Source organism: Astatotilapia calliptera, chromosome 7 (assembly GCF_900246225.1).
Source record: "Astatotilapia calliptera chromosome 7, fAstCal1.2, whole genome shotgun sequence".
Taxonomy (NCBI): Eukaryota; Metazoa; Chordata; class Actinopteri; order Cichliformes; family Cichlidae; genus Astatotilapia; species Astatotilapia calliptera.
Window position 1 is genome coordinate 46775569 of NC_039308.1, and position 21138 is coordinate 46796706.

Genomic DNA, 21138 nt, shown 5'->3' on the forward strand with positions numbered 1-21138 from the left:
CTTACTCTGTGTCTTCTTCTTTTAGTGAAGTCCAGTATGTTGTTCTTCAGAACGTGGCAACAATGTCCATTAAGAGACGGGTGAGCTAAAGCTGGTGTTTCTGTTTTCTTCTGTTTTATATTTATGTGTTTAAATGGTATTTTTATTCTAACGAAGCTTCACGGAGGTTCTTCCTGTCTTTGTGTGTCACAGGGGATGTTTGAACCATATCTGAAGAGTTTCTACATCCGCTCAACAGATCCAACTCAGATCAAAGTCCTAAAGGTTGCTTTCTGTTCTCTTTTTTTGAAGATGGTCAGAAGTTTTTAGCAGTTTGTGGAGATATGAGAACATGATGGATTCTTATTATTGTTATTTGCAGCTGGAGGTTCTAACCAATCTGGCCAACGAGACAAACATTTCCACCATCCTCAGAGAATTTCAGGTACAATTAAAAAATATAAGTCATGTTTTAGGAAGAGCAGTCAGTCAGCAACCAACTTTGTCTTCCTGTATGAATTAATATGCAGAGTGGCTGCTTTTTTCTGGCAGACATATATTAAAAGCATGGATAAAGACTTTGTGGCTGCAACAATCCAAGCCATTGGTCGCTGTGCTACCAACATCAGCGAGGTGAGGGACACATGTCTGAACGGTCTTGTGCAGCTGCTCTCCAACCGAGATGGTGAGTCTTTTTATTTGTTAGTATAAGACACTCTTTAAACTGTACATATTGTATGAACAGATGGCAAAATAACATCAAAAACAAGACTTAAAAGTAAAAAGAGAAAAATACATTCCAAAAAATCTAATCAAATAGATCGAGAACTGATGACTGTGGAGTACGGTGAACTCGTTCTCATGTTCTAGATATGAGTTTGAGATTGTTTGATGTGTGTGATGGCATGTTATCCTGCTGGAAGCAGCCATCAGGAGATGGGTACACTGTGGTCATGAAAGTGGTAGACATGGCCAGCAACAATAATCAGGTAGGATGTGGCATTTAAATGGTGCTCAGTTGATACTAAGGGGATTAAAATGTGTCGAGAAAATATCCCCCAACACCATTTTACCACCAGGATCCTGAACTGTTGATACAAGGCAGGTTGAATCTGTGCTTTCATGTTATTTTTCATGCTCTGATTGTTGTTGAATGTTGTTTCATTAATGGAGAGTCATCGGCCCAGGCAACATTTTTCCACTCTTCTATTGTCCAGTTTTATCCCGTGTGAATTACAGCTTCAGTTTCTTGTTCTTGGGTGTCAGTACAGTCACCTGCTGTGGTCTGAAGCTGCTGTAGCCCATCTGTGTTATGCATTCAGCGTAACTTGGTTATAGGTTACTGGTTATGCAGGAAAATCCCAGCGGATCAGCACTTTCTGATACTCAAACCAGCACGTCTGGCATCAAGACCCATACCACGTTCAAAATCATTTAAATCACCTTTCTTCCTCACTGCATTGCTCGTTTTTTAACTTCAGCAGGTTGTCTTGGTCATGTCTTAATGTCATGACAGTTGAACAAATATACAGAATGAAGTGAACAGTGTGAATTTCTAGTGTGAATGAACTGGTAAATGAATGCTGAATACTTTCCACACATTGACTCGGAGCAGTAGTGATGTTTAAAAGTATGTATTTATTGTTCATTTCTGATTTCAACGAGTGACTCTTCTTTCTTTTGTGCAGAGTTGGTGGTTGCCGAGTCAGTGGTTGTTATCAAGAAGCTGCTGCAGATGCAGCCGGAGAAGCACAGCGACATCATAAAGCACATGGCGAAACTGACCGACAACATTCAGGTAAGAGTCTCTTTCATGACCTGCAGATGGTAGCTTACCTCAATGCCTCATTCAGTATCTATTATTATAAACCAGGTGTCAACTAAGTGTTCACTAATTGACTCGGGCTCTTGAACCACCGTTTACATTGACGGTAAACCTGTTTCTGCCAGTCATATCCCTCTGTAGTAGCAGTGTTAGTTTGCTATCAACCTGTGTTCTCAGGTGCCAATGGCACGGGCAAGTATCCTGTGGCTGATTGGAGAATACTGTGAGCATGTACCTAAGATCGCCCCAGATGTTCTAAGGAAGATGGCCAAGTCATTCACTAATGAAGAGGACATTGTGAAGCTTCAGATCATCAATTTGGCAGCCAAGCTATATCTGACCAACTCCAAACAGGTGGGAATGGCATGTTTTTCTGTCACTAGTATTTATGGCTGTCCTTTTGTTCTGTCTCCCTTCCCTCACCCACAAATTGGTCACAACAACACAACAAATGGCTGCCCTGCCCTGAGCCTGGTTCTTCTTCAGGTTTCTCCCTGTTAAAAGGGAGTTTTTCCTTCTCACTTTCACCAAGTGCTTGCTGATAGGGGGTCGTCTGATTGTTGGGGTCTTCTCTCTTATTGTAGATTCTTTACCTTACAATAAAAGCACCTTAAGGTGACTGTTGTTTTGTTTTGGTGTTATAAATACACCAGTTTCAACCCCAAAAGTTTGAATTTATTAGAAACAAACTTGTGGCAGAAGGTACACCTGAAAGGAAAGTCTGACCCATTTGTATGAACATTTTAGAGGAAGAGGAATTTAATCCAGAATAAAAACATTTCAACTCACACATTTAATTTCACTTCACAGAATAAATTACTCAAATATCCCCTTTGTCTTGAAAATTCAAGTCAGCAGTGATATTTGTGCTAGTGAGCAAAGACACTGTTGTAAAGGCAAAATCTAATCTTTAATTAAATTAGGCTCATTGCTTACAGCAGCAGGGTGCAGCTGGGAGGATTCAGGATGGTGATAGTCTGGCTGCCTCTCCCTGATAATAAGTGTGAATACACATCAACAAGGTCTGCTGATTCAAATCATCACCATCACAAAAAAAGAAACATTTGAGATTATATTCAATATCCAACGTGTTGTTTTTAAAAATGATCTTGCAGTATTGTGCATAAATGACTGAGCATGATGTTGGCTTTCATTTAGTTTGTGTGAACAAGGCTGCTGTCAGGTGACAGAACGCACTAAACACACCTCTGTGGCGTCCACACACACTCTTCTTCCTGCCTTCTCCAGTCTCACCTGGGACATTGTTGCCACCTACACTTATGCACTGTGTAAATTTGCAGTCTAGAAATAAAGCCAGTGACGCTCTCACACAGTCATTACGATGCATATCTTCATTAAAAGTGCTCTTAGATTTTTTCTGCAATGCAGACCAAGTTAAAGAAAACTCAAATATGTCACATTCAGAGTCAATTTTCAAATGGTTTCCAAAAAAAGTGTTGAGCTTTATCATTCAAGTAAGCTTTCAATCAGGGACTCTGTCTTCTTATAAATTAGTTGCAGACTAGTTGCAAACCTTCACCAATCTCCTATCACCAATTATGTTTTTTTCTTTTAACGTGATGAGGTCTTACAGGAATCCATGAAACCAGAAACATGTCAGTGTATCCAGATATTTACATGCCTTTGGTTTTTCTTTGTGAAAGTTTCATACCAGGAAGTCTGTCTGTGTTTAAAATGTGTTCATTCATTTAACAAACAGACTTGAGTCATTTGAGAACACCTAATTCCTGTTTCTAAAGAGTCGTTTTTTGAAGTGGTCTTCAGCAAAAGTTCTCCAGGCTTTCTGGAGGTATTTCTTTTCCACTTATTTTCAGTCCAGCGCTCGTTTCTGACTGCTTTCAAGTACCTGTAAAACATCATGGAGGCTCTGTCATGGTATGGGGCTGCATTTCAGCCAGTGGTGATGGAGATCTTCTTAAAACTGATGGAATTACGAATGCAGAAAAAGACTGTCAACTTTGATCCACCATGCAGTACCATCTGATTGTCTGACCTGCAGTGGCTTAGGTCCTTTTTAGCAGGACACCAAACACATTTCCTGTACAGTAAAATCATACCTGGATAAGAAAACACACAGGTGTGTCCTCGTAATTGTCAATTATGGATTGGCCTTCCTAGAGCTTGGGCCTCAGCACTTCTGAAGCAGTGTGAGCTCATCGTGACAGAAAACTGCACCAAAGGTCAGCCAACATCCATAGAAGGGCTTTGAATGTCCTTCAAGAAACAAGGAGAACTGTTCTTGAATAGTGATATCAAATACTGACTTTCGAGCTTCTTGTTTTTGCCTTATACAGTATTCCCATGTATGTTTGCACATTTCAGTGAGTCACATCTTTTTTTTATGTTCTAATAAAATATTACGACACGAGAGGTGGCTCAAGACTAATGCAGTAGTCCTATCCTCTTAGACCCTCTCAAACAAATCCACAGCTACATACACTCCCACACTGCACATGCACGTAACGCAGTAGATAAGGTGTTGTTTTACTGTTCTTCCACCTTCCTTTCGTGTCCCTTCACCCCTCAGACTAAACTGCTGACGCAGTATGTTCTCAACTTGGCCAAATACGACCAGAACTACGACATCCGCGACCGGGCACGCTTCATTCGCCAACTCATCGTGCCCACCGAGAAGAGTGGAGCCCTAAGCAAGTATGCTAAAAAGCTGTTCCTCGCCCTCAAACCTGCACCCGTCCTTGAGTCTCCTTTTAAAGGTACAGAAGCAAGTCAACAGTAAGTTTTGTTTTCTAGTTTGTGAACTTGTATTGCGGCTGTTTGAAAATTATAATGGCAGAAATAGTTTGAGCAATGTTATTAGCGTTTAATTACCATCAGTCATGAACCGCCTTAACAAACATGAGACGGTCACAATCAATTAAACAGAAAATTGAGCCATAATTTCCTGCTGCTCTGTGTCTCTCTGTACGTTGAGACACCTGAGGCAAAAACAGCTAAAGTGAAAGAAAGAGGAAGTTATGGGCTGTTTTGGTCTACACAGCCAGCAGATGCAGCTGCAGCAGCGGCTCCGCATCAGATATAACGTATCCTTCTCAGAGTCATAACTCAGTCAGATATCAACACAAATAAGATCCTTTTTTTCCACAAGTATTGTGATTTAAGCTTCCAGGGATTATTATCTCAATTTCTTCCAATTTTAAATCTACAAAACAGCTTGGAAATAATGAACGAGGGATTTTTTTCCATGTGTCCAAGAGCTGTTTGAGGATACAGTTTTACAAAAGCCAAAGGTCATCCAGAGCATTCACGCATCTTTTTTGTAACTGTGAGTCTGTCCTTACACCGGGAGCATTTTTATTCTTCACATGAACATTCTGTCCATCTTTTTATTCATCTAAAGTACATCCAGCGGTTTTGCCTGCAGCTCTCTGATCTTCACGTGGCAGCAGCCTGACAGTAATCATAACAAAGACAGGAGAATCCACTCATCCTCATATTACAGAGCAAAGTCTTGAGATTTGAGATTTTAAAAGTTCATCCCGATTTCCTCTTTGAGGTCATCTCCTTGTGCTCCTCTGGATCACTTCCAGGGTGTCTGTATTTCCAGAACTCTCCCTTGGTTTAATTCCCTGTTTGCCACTTTGTACCCTCTGTGATACACACTCTTCTTCTTTGGAACAGCGATCCTCCAACTTTGGGACGGAGGACACAGTTAACACTTAGACACTCTTCTAGCTGTTTGTCCTTTGTTCTTTCTCCCTCCCCTCTCCCTCAACCTGTCGGGCTAAATGGCCGTCCCTACCAGTCCCTGGTTCTGCCGGCGGTATCTTCCTGTAAAAGGAGTTTTTCCTTCCCACCTGTGCTTGCTCACGGGGTGTCATCCAGCTGTTGAGGTTTCCGTCTGAATTTTGTACAGTATAAAGTGCCTTGAGGTGACTGTTGTTGTGATTTGGTGTTATATAAGTAAAACTGAATTGAATTGAATTCCACTAATAACTCCTGTTTGGTCTCTGGGCTGTAAATGGAAGTGGTCCACACAAGTTAATGTTTTCTTCAGTTTGAGTTCACATGCATGTAGTCAAAAAAGGATTTGGGTCCAGAGGTGCACAAGGAGATGACTTTGAAGTGGAGCTTAACTAAATTCAAAGCTGTTGAAGTTCTTTCTCAGAACTTTGTGATTCTGTGTTATGATAAGAGTGACTCTGCTCTTTCTGTTGCACTGATCTCTGTGTGTGCTTGCATTGTTTTTCCTTCTTTTTGCAGATCGAGACCACTTCCAGTTGGGTTCACTCTCCCACCTGTTGAATGCCAAGGCTGGGGGCTACCAGGAGTTGCCTGACTGGCCTGAAGCTGCCCCTGACCCCTCCGTGCGCAACGTGGAGGTGAAGGAGTCTGTGCGTGCAGTGGGAACAGTAACACACAGAGACACAGGGGCCCTCTGGGGGCCCCAAAGAATGGAGGGGAGCGAGAGTTGCTCCTTCCCCAGAGCAGTGCCTCAGAGGGGTTGGACAGAGTCACCAGAGCCTGACACTAACTCCAATATAACATTGATTCCTCTTTCACTGGTCATCTTTCATTTGCTTACAGCTCATTAGCATTAACAGCTCATCCTTTTTGGTCTCCATCTACTTCAAAATGGATGCTGCTTAACAACTTCCCCATCCATGGAGGAGAATGAGTCACAAAGGAGAAAAGAGGATTATTTTCATATTAATGAGAGAACATGTTAGACAGAAAGTGCCTAATTTGAGAACACCCGAATCATTATAGAAACAGTCAGTGGCATGAAGCTCCACCTCATCCTCTCTGCTGCACTCGCTTCTGTTCAGCAGCAGCTCACTCGCCCCATCCAGATGTTTCCTGACAGCTGTTTGAGCCAATAGCACATGCGATAGAGAAGAGAACAGATTTTAACAGCAGCATGCTGACAGTAGTATTAATGTTTAGTCAATACTTAAAACACAAAAGTCTGTCAGCCCAAATCTCCAAAGCCTCCTCTTCTTCTCCATCCCATTCACTCCATGTGCCATCGGTTCATCAGTTAAATTAACGTGAAATCAAGACTTGAGTGTTTTCACTACTCCATCTAAAAAAAGAAGAAAAGGAGACAAAACTTTAAATTTCAGTAGTGACCTCAAGGCTTGATTTTGTTGTGACATGTGTTTCGTAACAATAATGTTGCTTTTTAACACACAACGCAGTAATCCATGTCGTGTCTCTTTAAGTGTGAAGCACATTTCAATGTGGTACTACAGGCGCCTTTCATGTTCTTGACCATGATGTTTGTACAGTTTAGCCGGTTAAACACATCAGTGTTTTCCCAAGTGGATCTTTACTTTTAGAAAATTGTTGTTTTGTCATCAGGATGGCTTTTTATCGTGTGGTAATGCAGCTGTGACTAAGGAAAAATACGTGTGCAGATTGCTGAATGTTTGCTTAGTCTGTGGAGGACTTACTCGCACGGTGGTAGTGAAACATGAACCAGAGACTGTTTGCCTTCAAGGTAAAAGCTGAGTCTTTTGAAATGTGCTGGTCACAGCAGTAAGGCACAATTTTTTACTTTGAAGGAGAATTCTCTGCTTTTCCAGTTTGCGTCATATTTCTCACAGTTTCATTGCTGCTCGGCTAGTTTTCTCCCTCTGAGTGATCTGGGAATCTCTCAGCGTCTGTGTTTTTATACACAAACTGAGTCGCACCGGCCGTGACACCTGCACGAGGTTACAAACACGGAGCCGTGCACGACCAGCTGAAATGACAGCTTTGCCAGGGCGAGAGCAGCGGGTGCAACAGGCTCATCACTTGCCTTTGCTTGAACCTGTCAAATTCGTAAATATCTATATATAGTTATCAATGTGCAAATGTACAAAAAAAAAAGAAGAAAAAATGAAAAAAATTTCAGGGGGGCCATTTTTGCCTTTATTTGATATTGGACTAAAACCACTGCGTTTCTGCTGCATTGCATATCGTCACCCACTCAACCAGTGGGCTAAACTAGCACTCTGTAAGTGTAAAAATTAAGGAATCACTAAAGCAAAAAAAAGGTTATGAGCAGTAGATTACTAGAGTGATTTATGAGCTGTTACACGAAGATATAAATGCATGCAAATTAGTCAACAGGTTATTTTTTTCCATACAATACTTGTGGCCAGCCTTCCAAAAGCTGGGATCTGCCAGTTTTCCTTGTTTTAAGAGTATATTTAAGCTTATTAATACTGATTATGTTCAGTTAGGTGTGTGTTTTTATATCCAGTCAGACTCGTTTAATTCCCCTCTTGATATCTCGTGGCTAAAATGCAGTTGTAATCAGCAGCAAAGCTAAATTTCACAAATTTCAGAACATAGGGAGTGCTGAGGGAAGAAATCAGACCGAAAAGCTATAGTGTGCCTTTCAAATCATTATTATACATCATTTGTAGTTAAAGAGCAAAAACAAGCAGAGCTGTAAAACACTCAGTACTGTCCTCTGAAGTTCAGCTGCTGGAAAAACCTCTCTGGGTTATTCTGAAAGTCTCGCATTGCATCCACTCAAGTTGTGGCTGTTAAAGTTGGGAGGGTCAGTGAATCTTCTGAAGCCTCAGCCTCTCTGACAGACTCTCCTTCTGCTATACGGTCCTCCACAGACAGAGGAGGTCATAACCACCGGAGAGGGGCGGATCGGCTTACTAGGAGACTGGCGAGAGGTGCCCCTCCCTTTGAGTTTGGAAATGCAGTGGTGTTTGCGTTGATGACTGCTCTCTCTGTTTCTTCCCTGCCTGTCAGTTAACGTCTAAACTGCTGATGTTGGCATTTATACAAAATGATTTACACATTTCATATCACACAATGATCACAGTGTGTGAATGGGTGGATGACTGGATGTGTAAAGCGCTTTGGGGTCCTTAGGGACTAGTAAAGCGCTATACAAATACAGGCCATTTACCATTTAGGTGACATCAAATTTCCCTCGGGATGAATAAAGTATTCTGATTCTGATTCTGATAAATCCTCTGTCAGTCCACACGAAGTAAGACTGACCACTGTGTTTGTTTCAAGCAGACAGAGTTCAGCTTTAAGGGGTCCAATAAATTGTTTAGTAATAAGCAGTGGGATAGAAGTTTCTTTAATTTTATAAACAAAGCTGATTCTAATTTGTAAATGAGACCAGTCAAAATCAATTCTTAATCTCAGGAAAAAATCTTCTAGTCTCAAGATTTACTTAATCATTAAGCTCCAACAGGGGCTTCCAAACATATCACACTGTCTTTATCAGCAGTTTTGGGACTTCTCTTTCATATTGGCTGAAAATTTTAAATATATAGCGAGTTTCATGAGAAAAAATCTTCATGTTCTTATCTTAAACCTCTCCACCTGCCAGCTTGGAAAACATGTACCTGTGAAGCTTACAGGTGCATGCTGTCCAAACCCACCTGATGAGTGCCTCCTGCACATGAGATTTTTGTTCGTTTGTCCAAACACTGCCCTAAAACGAGTTTGAAGCAGTAATTTAGTGGCAGGAGTGAAATTAAAGGATCTACAAGAACTGGAAAAGATTAATATTTGGCAGGAAGGTATATTGTGAGAGCAGAGCTGTAGACGTTAATCCTCTGACAGAAAGTTATTCATTCTTAAAGACTTTTTCCAGGCTTTGCTTTAGAAAGCAGAAGTGCTGATGCTCAATGCCAGGCTAGTTCTGCCTCAGTGCCTTTTGATAAGCAGCCAACATTTAGACAGGGTAGATTACTGAAATGAACATTATGCTACATTGTAGAAGCTCGGGGAGCTTCCATGGTCTATAGAAAATAGACATCGTAGGAGTGGTCATGTGACACGTGAAGATAGTACAGTAGTGGAAGGATGAAGGGTGTTTTGCTTTGGGGTTAGCTAAAACCTTTTTTACGTTTCTAAATGTTAAAAACATCTACACTACTAAGGAACAGATCTGTTTATTTTATTGTTTCTCTTTCACTCAGGTGCACTTTTTAGTGACGCCAACATAGAACAGAAGCCTTGTGAGAGCTTAAAGCAAAACAAAAGATTTTGACCTGCTGACAGGGACTCCTCCAGGTCTCCTCCCGTCCATCTGCTTGGTTTTCTTCATGAAGTTTGTGACTCGCTTGCTGATCACGTCACAAATGTTGTCACGTGATATTTTTTTTTATTTTTGATTGATGTGATTTGTTCTCAGATTTCTTCCTCTACCCCTCTGCTGCTCCACCTGTGCTGCTCTTCATTCTGCCCATCTAACCCATGCTAGCATATCATACTTTGTTGCTGGTGAAGACTAAGTGCATTTCATGTATTTTTTTTGATGTATTGGTGAAGTAGTGAATGCTAATGTTGACTTTTAATTTGACAGTATGAGTACGTATTAAGGTATATCCAGTAGTTATATTGGAGTATGTTGATTTTTTTACCAACAGAAGTTGTCCTTTTGATTACTTTTATCAAATACTGTGTTTAAAAGTTATCATGTAATTAAATTTAGGATTATTCTTATTATTTTGTCTCTGTGATATCCAAAACTGTTCTCACACATTCTTATTTTTTAGCCCCTGAAACCTTCCTGTGCCTGTTTCTCTTGCTCTCCTGACTTTTATTCTGAAAGAAACCACTTCCTTCTTTTTTCCTCATCTCCATCCCAATCTTTTTTTTCCCCTACGTCTGCCAGGTTTTTACGCTGCTTGAAAGAGTCACAACATTAACAAGTGTGAGTCAGTTAGCGGCAAACAGCCACACGTTCTTGAGCCTCAACCCATATAGCCGCAAAAACCCAAGTGCTTTTAAACTGAACGCCTCCCTCCCGCATATAGTAGTCGCTGTTCTGTGCTTAGCTCAGCCAAAGCTACCTGAAACACAGCACCCTGTTCCTCAGTCTCTACCATTAAAGAAGTGATTCTTTCAGCAGGCAGATCGGTGCTCAGGCACGTCACGCAGCATTAGGCTCCTTGTGGGTATTAAGTGGGGCTGAGATGTCCGTGCTCATTAGCAGATGGCTCTGGTTAATGAGTTTGGTCACAGAAAAAGCAGATGGCCTTTTCTTTTTAAGTGTAGGAGGATAGTTACTGCTCCTCAAAGATATCACTTCTCTTAATGGAACTGCTCCTATATCATTACAAGAAAAGCATTTCTGCAACTGGTCATGAAGGCAACACCTGGTGCTAATGTCTTTGTGTGCAAAAACAGAAAACTCTAATGCAAACAAGTAAACGACTCGCTCCATTGAAGCATTGGTGTAAATTTGCTCCCTGTCTGTGGGATCTGAGAGCAGATCTGCAGCAGCGATGGCTGGCTTCTTTTGGCTGCATCACGCCCAGGCAGAGGCACTCATGGCCATGCTATCTGCCCACGTTTCTGCTTCTGTCTGAGGGTTTTCTCTCTGAGGCGGGGCTGGAGGCTTACTGTTTGTACTCTCGCTTTTTCCGTTTTGTTTTATGCCAGGTGCCTGAGTGGACCAAATGCAGTAGCCGTGAGAAGAGGAAGGAGAAGAAAGTAGAAAAGCCGTTCTACACCGACTCAGAGGGAGAGTCTGGTCCTACGGAGTCTGCTGACAGTGGTAACTTTAGGCTGCTGGCACTGATAGCATGGTCATTTTTTTTTTTTGATTCAATAAGTAGTGCTCACAACAGGGGTGTGTGTTTGTGTGTGTTTGTGTGAGAGACTTTTGAGTCAGTGTGAATGATCTTGGTAGGGGCTGGTAAAACGAGACAGTCTCAAAAAATAAGCTCATTATCAATTGAATTTTATTACAAATCACAACAACTGTTACCTCAATGTGCTTTATATTGTAAAGACCCACAGAATAAGTCCTAATAATCATATCACCCCCTTTGAGCAAGCCCTTGAGATTTGTGTTGTTGACCAATTCTATAAAAATCTAAAGAAATAAGGTCCATCTCTCAATCCTTTCTAACTTTCATACCCTGTTTGTGGCACTCAGGTCCAAGTCCAGCTGTATAAATCTTTAAAATTGGTCATAATGCCCTAAGACAACTAGAGACTTCAACAGCAATAACAATATTGGCTGCAGACTATTTCTCGGGGGGGTTAATGCACATTTAATGTATTAACAGAAGAACGGAAGAAATGTATTGTACTTTGATTTATTGGCAATGGAAAAAAATATAGAATGTTACCAGATGAAAGTATCAGTACTGAGTTTGAATTTATTGTTTAAATATGTTGCATAAAACTAAACACAGAGACCAATCAAGGGTTGATGGTTACAAGTCGATGTGCAGCGATTTTCCAGCAAATTCAAATGAGTGTGTGATGATGAGGATGTGGAGACAGACAGCAAAATTTGTGAGGGAGCGGCTGCTGATTTTTATATAGGAGTGTGTGTGGAGAGCTGGTCAATGCCAGGGGTGGTGACATCGTGACATAAATGGAAAAGACGTAATGAAGAATTTCAGAATGTCAACGGCTGCTTTTAACCTGCGTATATATGGTGCTGTCTCATGACTTCTCGTGAGGTTTCAGGACCTCATGATGTATCGTGAGGCAGCAAAAGTCAAATCAATTCTGCTTTTATTGAGGATCATTATCTGAGGACCACATTTGGAGGTGACTCAAGGCAGAACTGAAGAGAAACAAAACTTGTCTTGTTCATACATGGACCTCATTCACTCCCAGTGCACAAATCTGTTCATCCAAATGTTTTCACCTGCTTTATTCTGCAAGTGCATTAACAGCAACAAGCACGCCTGTATAATTATGCTGATCCTGATTTCCTAATGTAGTGCATTATTATCTTATTTTAACATTTAAAAGCAGTTCTGTGAACATTAGTAAAGCCACGATGTTATTTTTAAAAAATAGATTTGAATCATATAAGTAAAATAAGACACTAGGTAGCAGTTTATAATGCTGCCTGTGTAATTTTCCAAAATGTTTTCTGAGTTTAGTGTGGAATTTTCAGTACATAGAAATATTCCCCATTAATTACAGCGTGAGATGCGGAAGTAGAGCTACTAAGGAATACATCCCTCAACCTTAAAATAACTCTAATAACACCTTAAGATGGGGAAATATAGAAAAGCCTCATTACTTCCAGTATAATTTTGTCTCTTATTGTCTAAAATACACCAAAATCACTTAAAAATACAAATAGGGTGAGGTATATCACCAGTTGCTGCATGTCGTCCTCCTGCTCTTCCTCCCAGCCTTCCCATCTTTTCTCCCCCGTCCTGTTTAAATAAAGGCTAAAAAGCCCAAATAAACATATTACAAATTTGCTTCAAGAGTTATTAAGCCTCAAGTTTAGGCACTGAAAATTACATCCTATTACTTTTGGGAAATTGCAAAATACGTTGTGGCCTTTGCTGTATGAAGTGCTAATTTGGATATTATCCCTGTACTCTGAATATAGTTTTATGTTCTTTTAAGAGCTTCATATTATTCTTACTTTTAGCAGTACTGACTGAAACATCGGTACTGTTACTAGCTTTTGAATATCTGTTGACCTCAACAGTATTTCACATTAAACAGAAAGTAAACCCCTAAATGTCTGATTCCATCTGATCAGTTATCTTTAATTGATAATCTTCTTTTAAGAAGATTATCAATATTCCTCACTATTACTGCTGCAGAAACTATCATCGGCTACAATAATATTATAGACAATATGCAGTTTTGTGAGTGCGGGTGTAGCATAAAACACCTCTGTCTTTAGTTGTTTCTGATGTGTCTGCCTCAGCTTCACGCTGAAAGAAAATCTGAGAATGTCAGTTAAAAGTTCTGCTTTATCTTTTTTTCTTTTTCCTCGCCTCTGGAGGAAAAAAGTGTCTGAGGCATCAATAATACAAAGGATAATAAAAGTTTGATCTCCTCTCTGGTTTTGATGAGCTCGACTCTTTTTGATGGTAAAACAGTTTAACACGCAGACTCACTCAGTCCCAGCTGCTTTGTTTGTCAGAGGACGCCGTGTAAGATGTGAATACCAACAGCCTTCAGATCACACTTACTCTGTGTAGCCTTTCTAACCTCTGACCTCTCCCTCCACAGAGTCAGACTCTGCCAGTGGCTCGGAAAGCAGCAGTGGCAGCGAGGAGAGCGGGTCGGGATCAGAGAGCGAAGAGAGTAAGGAAGCCTCCGAGTCTGAGGAAGAAGAAGAGGAGGAGGAAGAGGAACAGAAGAAGAAAAAAAAGAAAGATCTAAAGAAGCCAGTGCAAGAAAGCGAAAGGTAGACTGCTTTACACTGCATGCCATGTCAGGCATATTTGCTGGACTATGGATGTTATTATTAGAATTGGTGGTCGCTTTGTTTGTAGAAAATAAAGTTTGACTCCTTGGGGGAAGTTTGACCTCTGGTTTCCTTTGACAGTGAGCAGAGCAGCGAAGAAGAAGAGAGGAAGCACCAGAGGAAGAGTAAACCGCGCAAGAGCGAGTCAGAGTCTGAATCTGACGAAGATGAGGAAAGCGAGTCTGAAAGCAGCCAGTCAGAGTCTGAAGACTCGGAGTCAGAGGCTGAGGTCAAGAAGAAAAAAAAGGTGCAAACCAGGGTTAACTACAGAGAAAGTGCACAGCAGCAGGGTGCATCAAAAACAATCATCAGATTTAAAAAGGCTGGGTTTTCTTTTTTAAGTAATGCACATAGAAGCTTGCAATAAATATAGAAGTACATGACTGAATATAAGGTTTCACACAGCCCCTGCTGTTGTTATGCTACCTACCACCAACCATGTGAAGCTAAGGAATCCGCTCTTTCCATCGGTGCGTGTTTCTATCGTTAGCGGTGAATAAAAGCACTTTTAAACCAGATTATTCTTTTTGATACAGCCTGTATCTAAGAAGCCACTAAAATTCTCATAACCTTAGCATTTCAAAATACAAGAGAGCGCAGTTGTGCCCCTTTTCCTATACAGCAGCATGAACAGCGTCTATTCGTGACAGTTTTTCTTTGTTCTCCAGACGGCTGAATCTAAACCTCCTCCCAAGCCTCTCAAGAAAGAGAGCAAGAAAGAAAAGAAAGAAATGTCTCTGCTCGACCTTGATGATTGTAAGTTGTTTTTGTTTCTTTTTCTCGATCTTTCCAGCTTTTCTTCTCAGACAGTAGAAAATGTATGGCACTCTCTTTAGAACGGAAAGCAGTCTAAGCAGAGGTGTCCACATCTACCTCTTCCCAGAACCGTCTTCATCTCTTTCATCTGAGAATCTCATCCCATTTCAAAATGCACAAACCACTTCTGAATTAGATGCAGTTCAGATGCCTGAACCATCTCATTAGCTCTTTTTGAGGAGCAGCAGCTATAATCTGAGCCCCTTTTAGATGACTGAGCTCAAGGGTTTGGTCACCACCCACAGATGTGTCCACAGAATAGGTAGGAAAGTAGAGCTTCCATTAAACCGATGCTCTCCCCTCATTCATAAACAAACCGTCCAAGATACTTAATCTCTCAACCAGACTTGGAGATGCTAATTCACACCTAAACCCCTTCACATTCTACAAAGATGCCAAAGGAAAAAAAATCCATTAGATGACTGCACACTGGTCTGAATTTGGGAACATCATCCGTGTCTTGTTTCTTTCTTTCTTAGTTGAACCTGCTCCCTCACCACAAGTCACACCGGTCAACACCTTCCTATCCAACAGCCTCGTGACCGACCTGGAGGGGCTGTCTTTGTCTGACTCTGTCCTCTCCCCAGCAGTAAGTGTTTCATATTATTTGCTTGTTGACATCTTTATTCTCTGTTAGTGAAGCGATGAAATGAAAATGAAGAGGGGGGGGGGAACTAAAGCAGATGACAAACCAGAGGGGTCTTTTTACAGACCATTGCTCCCTCCAGCGCGCTGAAGAGCTACGAGCTGCTTCACCGGATCACGGGTGAGGGTCTGTCGGTGGAGTACTGTTTCAGCCGGCAGCCTTTCAGCCCTGACGCCAACATGGTGGCGGTGCAGATGCAGTTCACCAACAGCGCCTCTTCCGACACCAAGAACCTGCACATAGAGGATGTGAAGCTCCAGTCTGGGATGAGGGTCAAGGAGTTCCCAGAGATCGGTGTGTGAGATTGTCCACTGTGTACATGCACAGACATATGAAATACAACCCTGCTGGCAGTGCTTGGAAACTGCACTGTTCATTACACCAGATAAAACAGACGTACTTGTTGCAGATGTCGGTGTTTTTTCTATTACAATAATTTTGCTTCAGGGAAAGCTGTAAATAAGATGCTGAATTTTTGTGACTATGAATTTGAAAATTCTAATTTAAGTTTGTTCATAGACAAGAAGGGGACCATCAGCCTGCTACATATTAAAATATACATATCAGCACATTTAAATTCCTCCATTAAACTTATTATCAACATGAAATACAAGTTTGATGGATTTCTGTCCTTTCACCTAACGGCAACAGGTTGCAAGCTGCCTCTATGACCTGTACACGGGCAACCACATAGACACCAGTATCCTGATAATTAGTGTTAAGCCACAAACTGATAAAACACTGTAACTTTGTTCACCAAAATGTCTTGAACTAGCTCTGCCACTCAGTAACCAATAATATTACTCATGTAATTCTATCAAAAAGCTGCAAAACACCATAAATATGGGCGCAGTGGTTACAGTTCAGTGACTTGAATGTCCCTACCTGAGGCCTGACATCAGCTACAGCCGGCACACATGCCACGAGTTATGTGCCCTTAAATTTAAACCTTAATAAAACCCAGTCTGTAAATAATGTTGCCTTCATCACTCGAGTTGAGCATTTTAACATGTCCATCAGGGTTGACTTGACTTAGAGAAAAACAAAGTGTGGCAGTTTTGAAGTTGTCAGCAGCGCCTCCATCTCAGTTTTCTTCTTAGAGGACACTTTTTGTACAAGGACGTCTCAGATGTTTCAGTATGAACATTCACATCCTAATCTTTGTCTCGGTTTTTCATGTGACTTTTAAGAGTTGTGCCTGTTTTTTGTGTGGAAACACTAAAGGCTTTTTCTTTCCTCCATGTCCACAGAGCTACTTCCGGCAGGTGAGACGGCCACAGCTGTGATGGGCATCGATTTCTGTGATTCAACGCAAGCAGCAAACTTCCAGCTGTGGTGAGACGGACTCTTGATTACAGAGGGTAGACCTCCTGTGCAGTCCTGCTTCTGGTTGCCGGTCTGCTTCATTTTTGGGATTTGCTAGATTTGCATTTGCTCTGCAGCAGTTAGTCTGCTAAGCCACTGATACGTTGATATACAGACAGGAAGTTAGTTAATTATTTGGAAAAACTCTTGATTCGATTCAGTTCACGTTTAATAATATCAGAGAAAACACTCCAGTTGTTTCTGAATTTCTATAAAGCTACAGGCAGTCATTTTGAGGTTAATGGGAAAAAAAATAGTTGTACTTATAAATATACACAGATTATTGTGCAATTATGTCTTCCAACAAACTGATGTGCTTTTCATTAATAAGTATATAAGACCGGCTCCGGTCCAAGCCCAACACTTGGATCTGCTTCAAAGAAAGTTTCACTAACACCAGTTAAAAGCAGCTATCTGAGGCTAGCATCAACACTTAACTAGGGTGACCAACCGTCCACTTTTACTGGTGTCAAGCCAGCCTCCACTTTGTTTTACGTTCCCTGTGTATTCTGAGTATTATGGCAAAAGACGTGGAAACCTGATTTCAAAATAAAAGCTCCAGAAGCATGATTTCAAAATGAAGGCCGACTTCCAGTAAATTAAGAGCACATTCACAAATATCAATTAGTCTTGTTTGCACACTCTAATGTTGGATACAAATGACATACCCCAGTATTCTAGTAGCAACATGCCAATATTAAAGCCATCTCCTTTTGGATTTCAAAGTAAAAGCCCTCTGAATGTTTATTTTTGAACTACTCTTTTAATTAATTGAGAATGGAAAACTCATGTTTCCACAGACTAGTTGCAGTCTATATTGAGTGTATACAACCCCATAGTGATACCATGTCAATATCAATCATTCTTATTTTGCCTTTCAAAATAATGGCCCTTTCAAATTGACCATATATCGGTGTGCGTTTTCAATGACTTCAGAAAGCTCTAAAATGGAAAAATGCTGTTTATTTTGTCTGGCTCCTATATTGATGAAGTCAACACCATCACAGTTTAAGAACTATCAACCAAATGCCATCATGCGAGATGAAAGTGCCAGGGAGCCAAATTCTCATTTATCAGAGACTGCAATTTAAGACATCTACTGACCCACACCAGGGCCAAGGCAATGTTGTTCTCAGCAAGTATCTGGTTAGACACCATGTTTCGAAGGCCTTTGGTAATTGTGTTATGTTTAAATTTTGAAGCCAAATACACTCAACAAAAATATAAACGCAACACCTTTGTTACTGCTCCCATTCCCCATGGGATGGACGTAGAGACCTAAAATTCATTCCAGATACACAATATAACCATCCCTCCCAAACAGTGGTCACAAATCAGTCCAAATGTGAGGTAGTGGGCACATCTGCTATATTGAGATAATCCATCCCACCTCACAGGTGTGCCACATCAGGATGCTGATCTGACATCATGAGTAGTGCACAGGTGTACCTCAGACTGCCCACAACAAAAGGCCACCCTGGAATGTGCAGTTTTGTCTCACAGCAAAATGCCACAGATGCCACAAGCAATGAGGGAGCGTGCAATTGGCATGCTGACAGCAGGAATGTCAACCAGATCTGTCGCCCGTGCATTGAATGTTCATTTCTCAACCATAAGCCGTCTCCACAGGCGTTTCAGAGAATATGGCAGCACATCCAACCGACCTCACAACCGCAGACCTCGTGTAACCACACCAGCCCAGGACCTCCACATCCAGCAGGTTCACCTCCAAGATCGTCTGAGACCAGCCACCCAGACAGCTGCTGGAACAATTGGTTTGCACAACCAAACAATTTCTGCACAAACTGTCAGAAACCGTCTCAGGGACGCTCAACTGCATGCCCGTCGTCCTCATCGGGGTCTTGACCTGACTCCAGCTCGTCGCCGTAACAGACTTGTGTGGGCAAATGCTCACATTCGATGGCGTCTGGCACGTTGGAGAGGTGTGCGCTTCACGGATGAATCATGGTTCACATTGTTCAGGGCAGATGGCAGCTGAGAATGTCCCAGTTCTTGCATGGCCAGCATACTCACCGGACATGTCACCCATTGAGCATGTTCGGGATGTGCTTGACCGGCGTATACGACAGCGTGTACCAGTTCCCACGAATATCCAACAACCTCGCACAGCCATTGAAGTGGAGTGGACCAACATTCCACAGGCCACAATTGACAATCTGATAGACTCCATGCGACGATGTGTTGCACTGCATGAGGAAAATGGTGGTCACACCAGATACTGACTGGTTCTGGGTCCCCAGACCCCCAATAGCGCAAAAAACTGCACATTCCAGGGTGGCCTTTTGTTGTGGACAGTCTGAGGTACACCTGTGCACTACTCATGTCGTCAGATCAGCATCCTGATGTGGCACACCTGTGAGGTGGGATGGATTATCTCAATATAGCTGATGTGCCCACTACCACACATTTGGACTGATTTGTGACCACTGTTTGGGAGGGATGGTTATATTGTGTATCTGGAATGAATTTTAGGTCTCTACGTCCATCCCATGGGGAATGGGAGCAGTAACAAAGGTGTTGCGTTTAAATTTTTTGTTGAGTGTATGTTCTTAACATATCTGTTAATTCACTCGAAGTTGGCTTTTATTTTGAAATCCGGTTTCCCTTCCCGTAATACTTTGAATACACAGGGAGCAGAAAACAAACTCGAGGCTGGCTTGACTGCAAGTCTCGAATTGGAGGCTGGCTTGACATAATCTCCCCGGACGTCCAGGGCGTCCGGGGGGATTTTCGAGATTGATAAAAATGTCCGGGTTTTTCCTACATTCTGACAGAGGACCCATGTGTTTGAAGTCATCCCCGAACTGCTGCTTTGTGAGCACTTGTAAGTTTTTCTGCGCTCACAGAAGGGACAGACAGCGCGCAGGAACGCGCCTAATGATGTTTAAAAGATCCCAAAACGCAAGTGAATCTTTTCAGACGAACTGCAAAAGAAATTTCCCTCGTACCGAGCCAGTACTGGTAATTTTTCTTATGCACATGAGGCATTATTTCTGTACCATTATTTAATTCCAGAGGTTTTTAAGTTATTTTCTTTGCACTTGTTGACTTGTAAGGTCCTATATGACAGATTTTATTTCACAATTCATTAACCGCACAGATAGAGCTGGGCGATATGAGATTTTTTCATATCACGATATGTTTTTTTTCATTTCAGGCGATAACGATATCTATCACGATATAAGCCAAATAACTATATTTGTAAGATTTAAATGTGCCGTTGCTCACAAGTAAAATGTGAAATAATCAGCAGCTTGTTTTTATTTAAATATTTATTTCCCATAATAAGTTCAACAGGGTAGATGTACTTAAGGAACATGAGACTTTTTCAGATAAATAAAGGCAAATATTGCAAACTACACAAAAGGCAGCCGCTAAAGCGTTCAAGTTTCAAAATAGAACAAACAAAACAGACTAAATTGTCAATTCCACTTAGAAACAAAATATTAATTCTAAAAATAAATCTTAGTTTGTTTTACAGAAGAACAGACAAAACTGACTAACTTTTGTCAATATCAAATAAACTGAGAACTAAAAGGAAATTCTCAATCTCTCCTTGTTGTATAGCTGAGCTTTTCAAACAGTTTTAACAGTTACTTTAGTCTGACAAAAGCCGAATGACGAATTAGCGCTTCCAGTCAGAGACTGAGGCTACGTCCACACGTACACGGGTATTTTTGAAAACTGAGATTTTCCGTTTTCGTTTTAAAAAAATAATCCCGTCCACACATAAAGGCAGAAATGAAGGAAAACGCTGCTATGAACATGCCAAAGCAGCAGGTGGCGCTAGATTCCTAACCGTGCAGAAATGTTGGCCAATCAGAAGTCTAGAAGCCTCGGTGGGAAAAAGTAAACAAAGCTGGGGCATAGAAGCAGAACCGAGTCGTATGTGTGGACGGACAGTAACTGTGTGTATATGTAAGCATTTAAACACTGCAGAGAGTAGAATTAACAGTATTGTAGAAATTCATTTCACCGAAACAATAACGTGGCGCACAGTGTGACGCATGCACCAGTTTATTGTATTTCCAGACTTGTTTTCGGCACAATTTACAGTGCACGCTACTCTGTTTTTTGTCAGACTTGAAATAGCCGAAATACCTTCAAACTACGGAACTTCTATGGCTCTTCCGTTCGACAATTTCTCCGGCATTGGAACCATCATCTGTTTTCTCTTCGGTCACGCTCGGTTGATTTTTCTAGTCGGCACACTCATTTCCTCCATTACGCGCTGGCTCCATTACCCGCTGGCTGCTTCCCAAACAAACACACGTGCGTGCGGCTTGG

At 41.4% G+C, this 21138-nt stretch overlaps 1 protein-coding gene across 13 annotated transcripts in view; it reads left to right on the forward strand.

Moving 5' to 3' along the window:
* ap3b2 (adaptor related protein complex 3 subunit beta 2) overlaps positions 1-21138 on the forward strand; it is a 56760-nt gene that overhangs the window by 28147 nt on the left and 7475 nt on the right. For 5 of the 13 annotated variants that reach the window (XM_026175205.1, XM_026175197.1, XM_026175201.1 and 2 more), the window contains exons 10-25: positions 26-80; positions 193-264; positions 362-424; positions 532-664; positions 1668-1777; positions 1982-2158; positions 4353-4539; positions 6047-6177; positions 10431-10469; positions 11201-11315; positions 13766-13943; positions 14085-14250; positions 14672-14759; positions 15299-15408; positions 15531-15759; positions 16716-16800. In XM_026175205.1, the coding sequence (XP_026030990.1) occupies positions 26-80; positions 193-264; positions 362-424; positions 532-664; positions 1668-1777; positions 1982-2158; positions 4353-4539; positions 6047-6177; positions 10431-10469; positions 11201-11315; positions 13766-13943; positions 14085-14250; positions 14672-14759; positions 15299-15408; positions 15531-15759; positions 16716-16800 (1938 nt within the window). The remainder of the gene's footprint in view (positions 1-25; positions 81-192; positions 265-361; positions 425-531; positions 665-1667; positions 1778-1981; positions 2159-4352; positions 4540-6046; positions 6178-10430; positions 10470-11200; positions 11316-13765; positions 13944-14084; positions 14251-14671; positions 14760-15298; positions 15409-15530; positions 15760-16715; positions 16801-21138) is intronic. The other 8 variants (XM_026175206.1, XM_026175208.1, XM_026175209.1 and 5 more) reach the window with 3 other exon arrangements.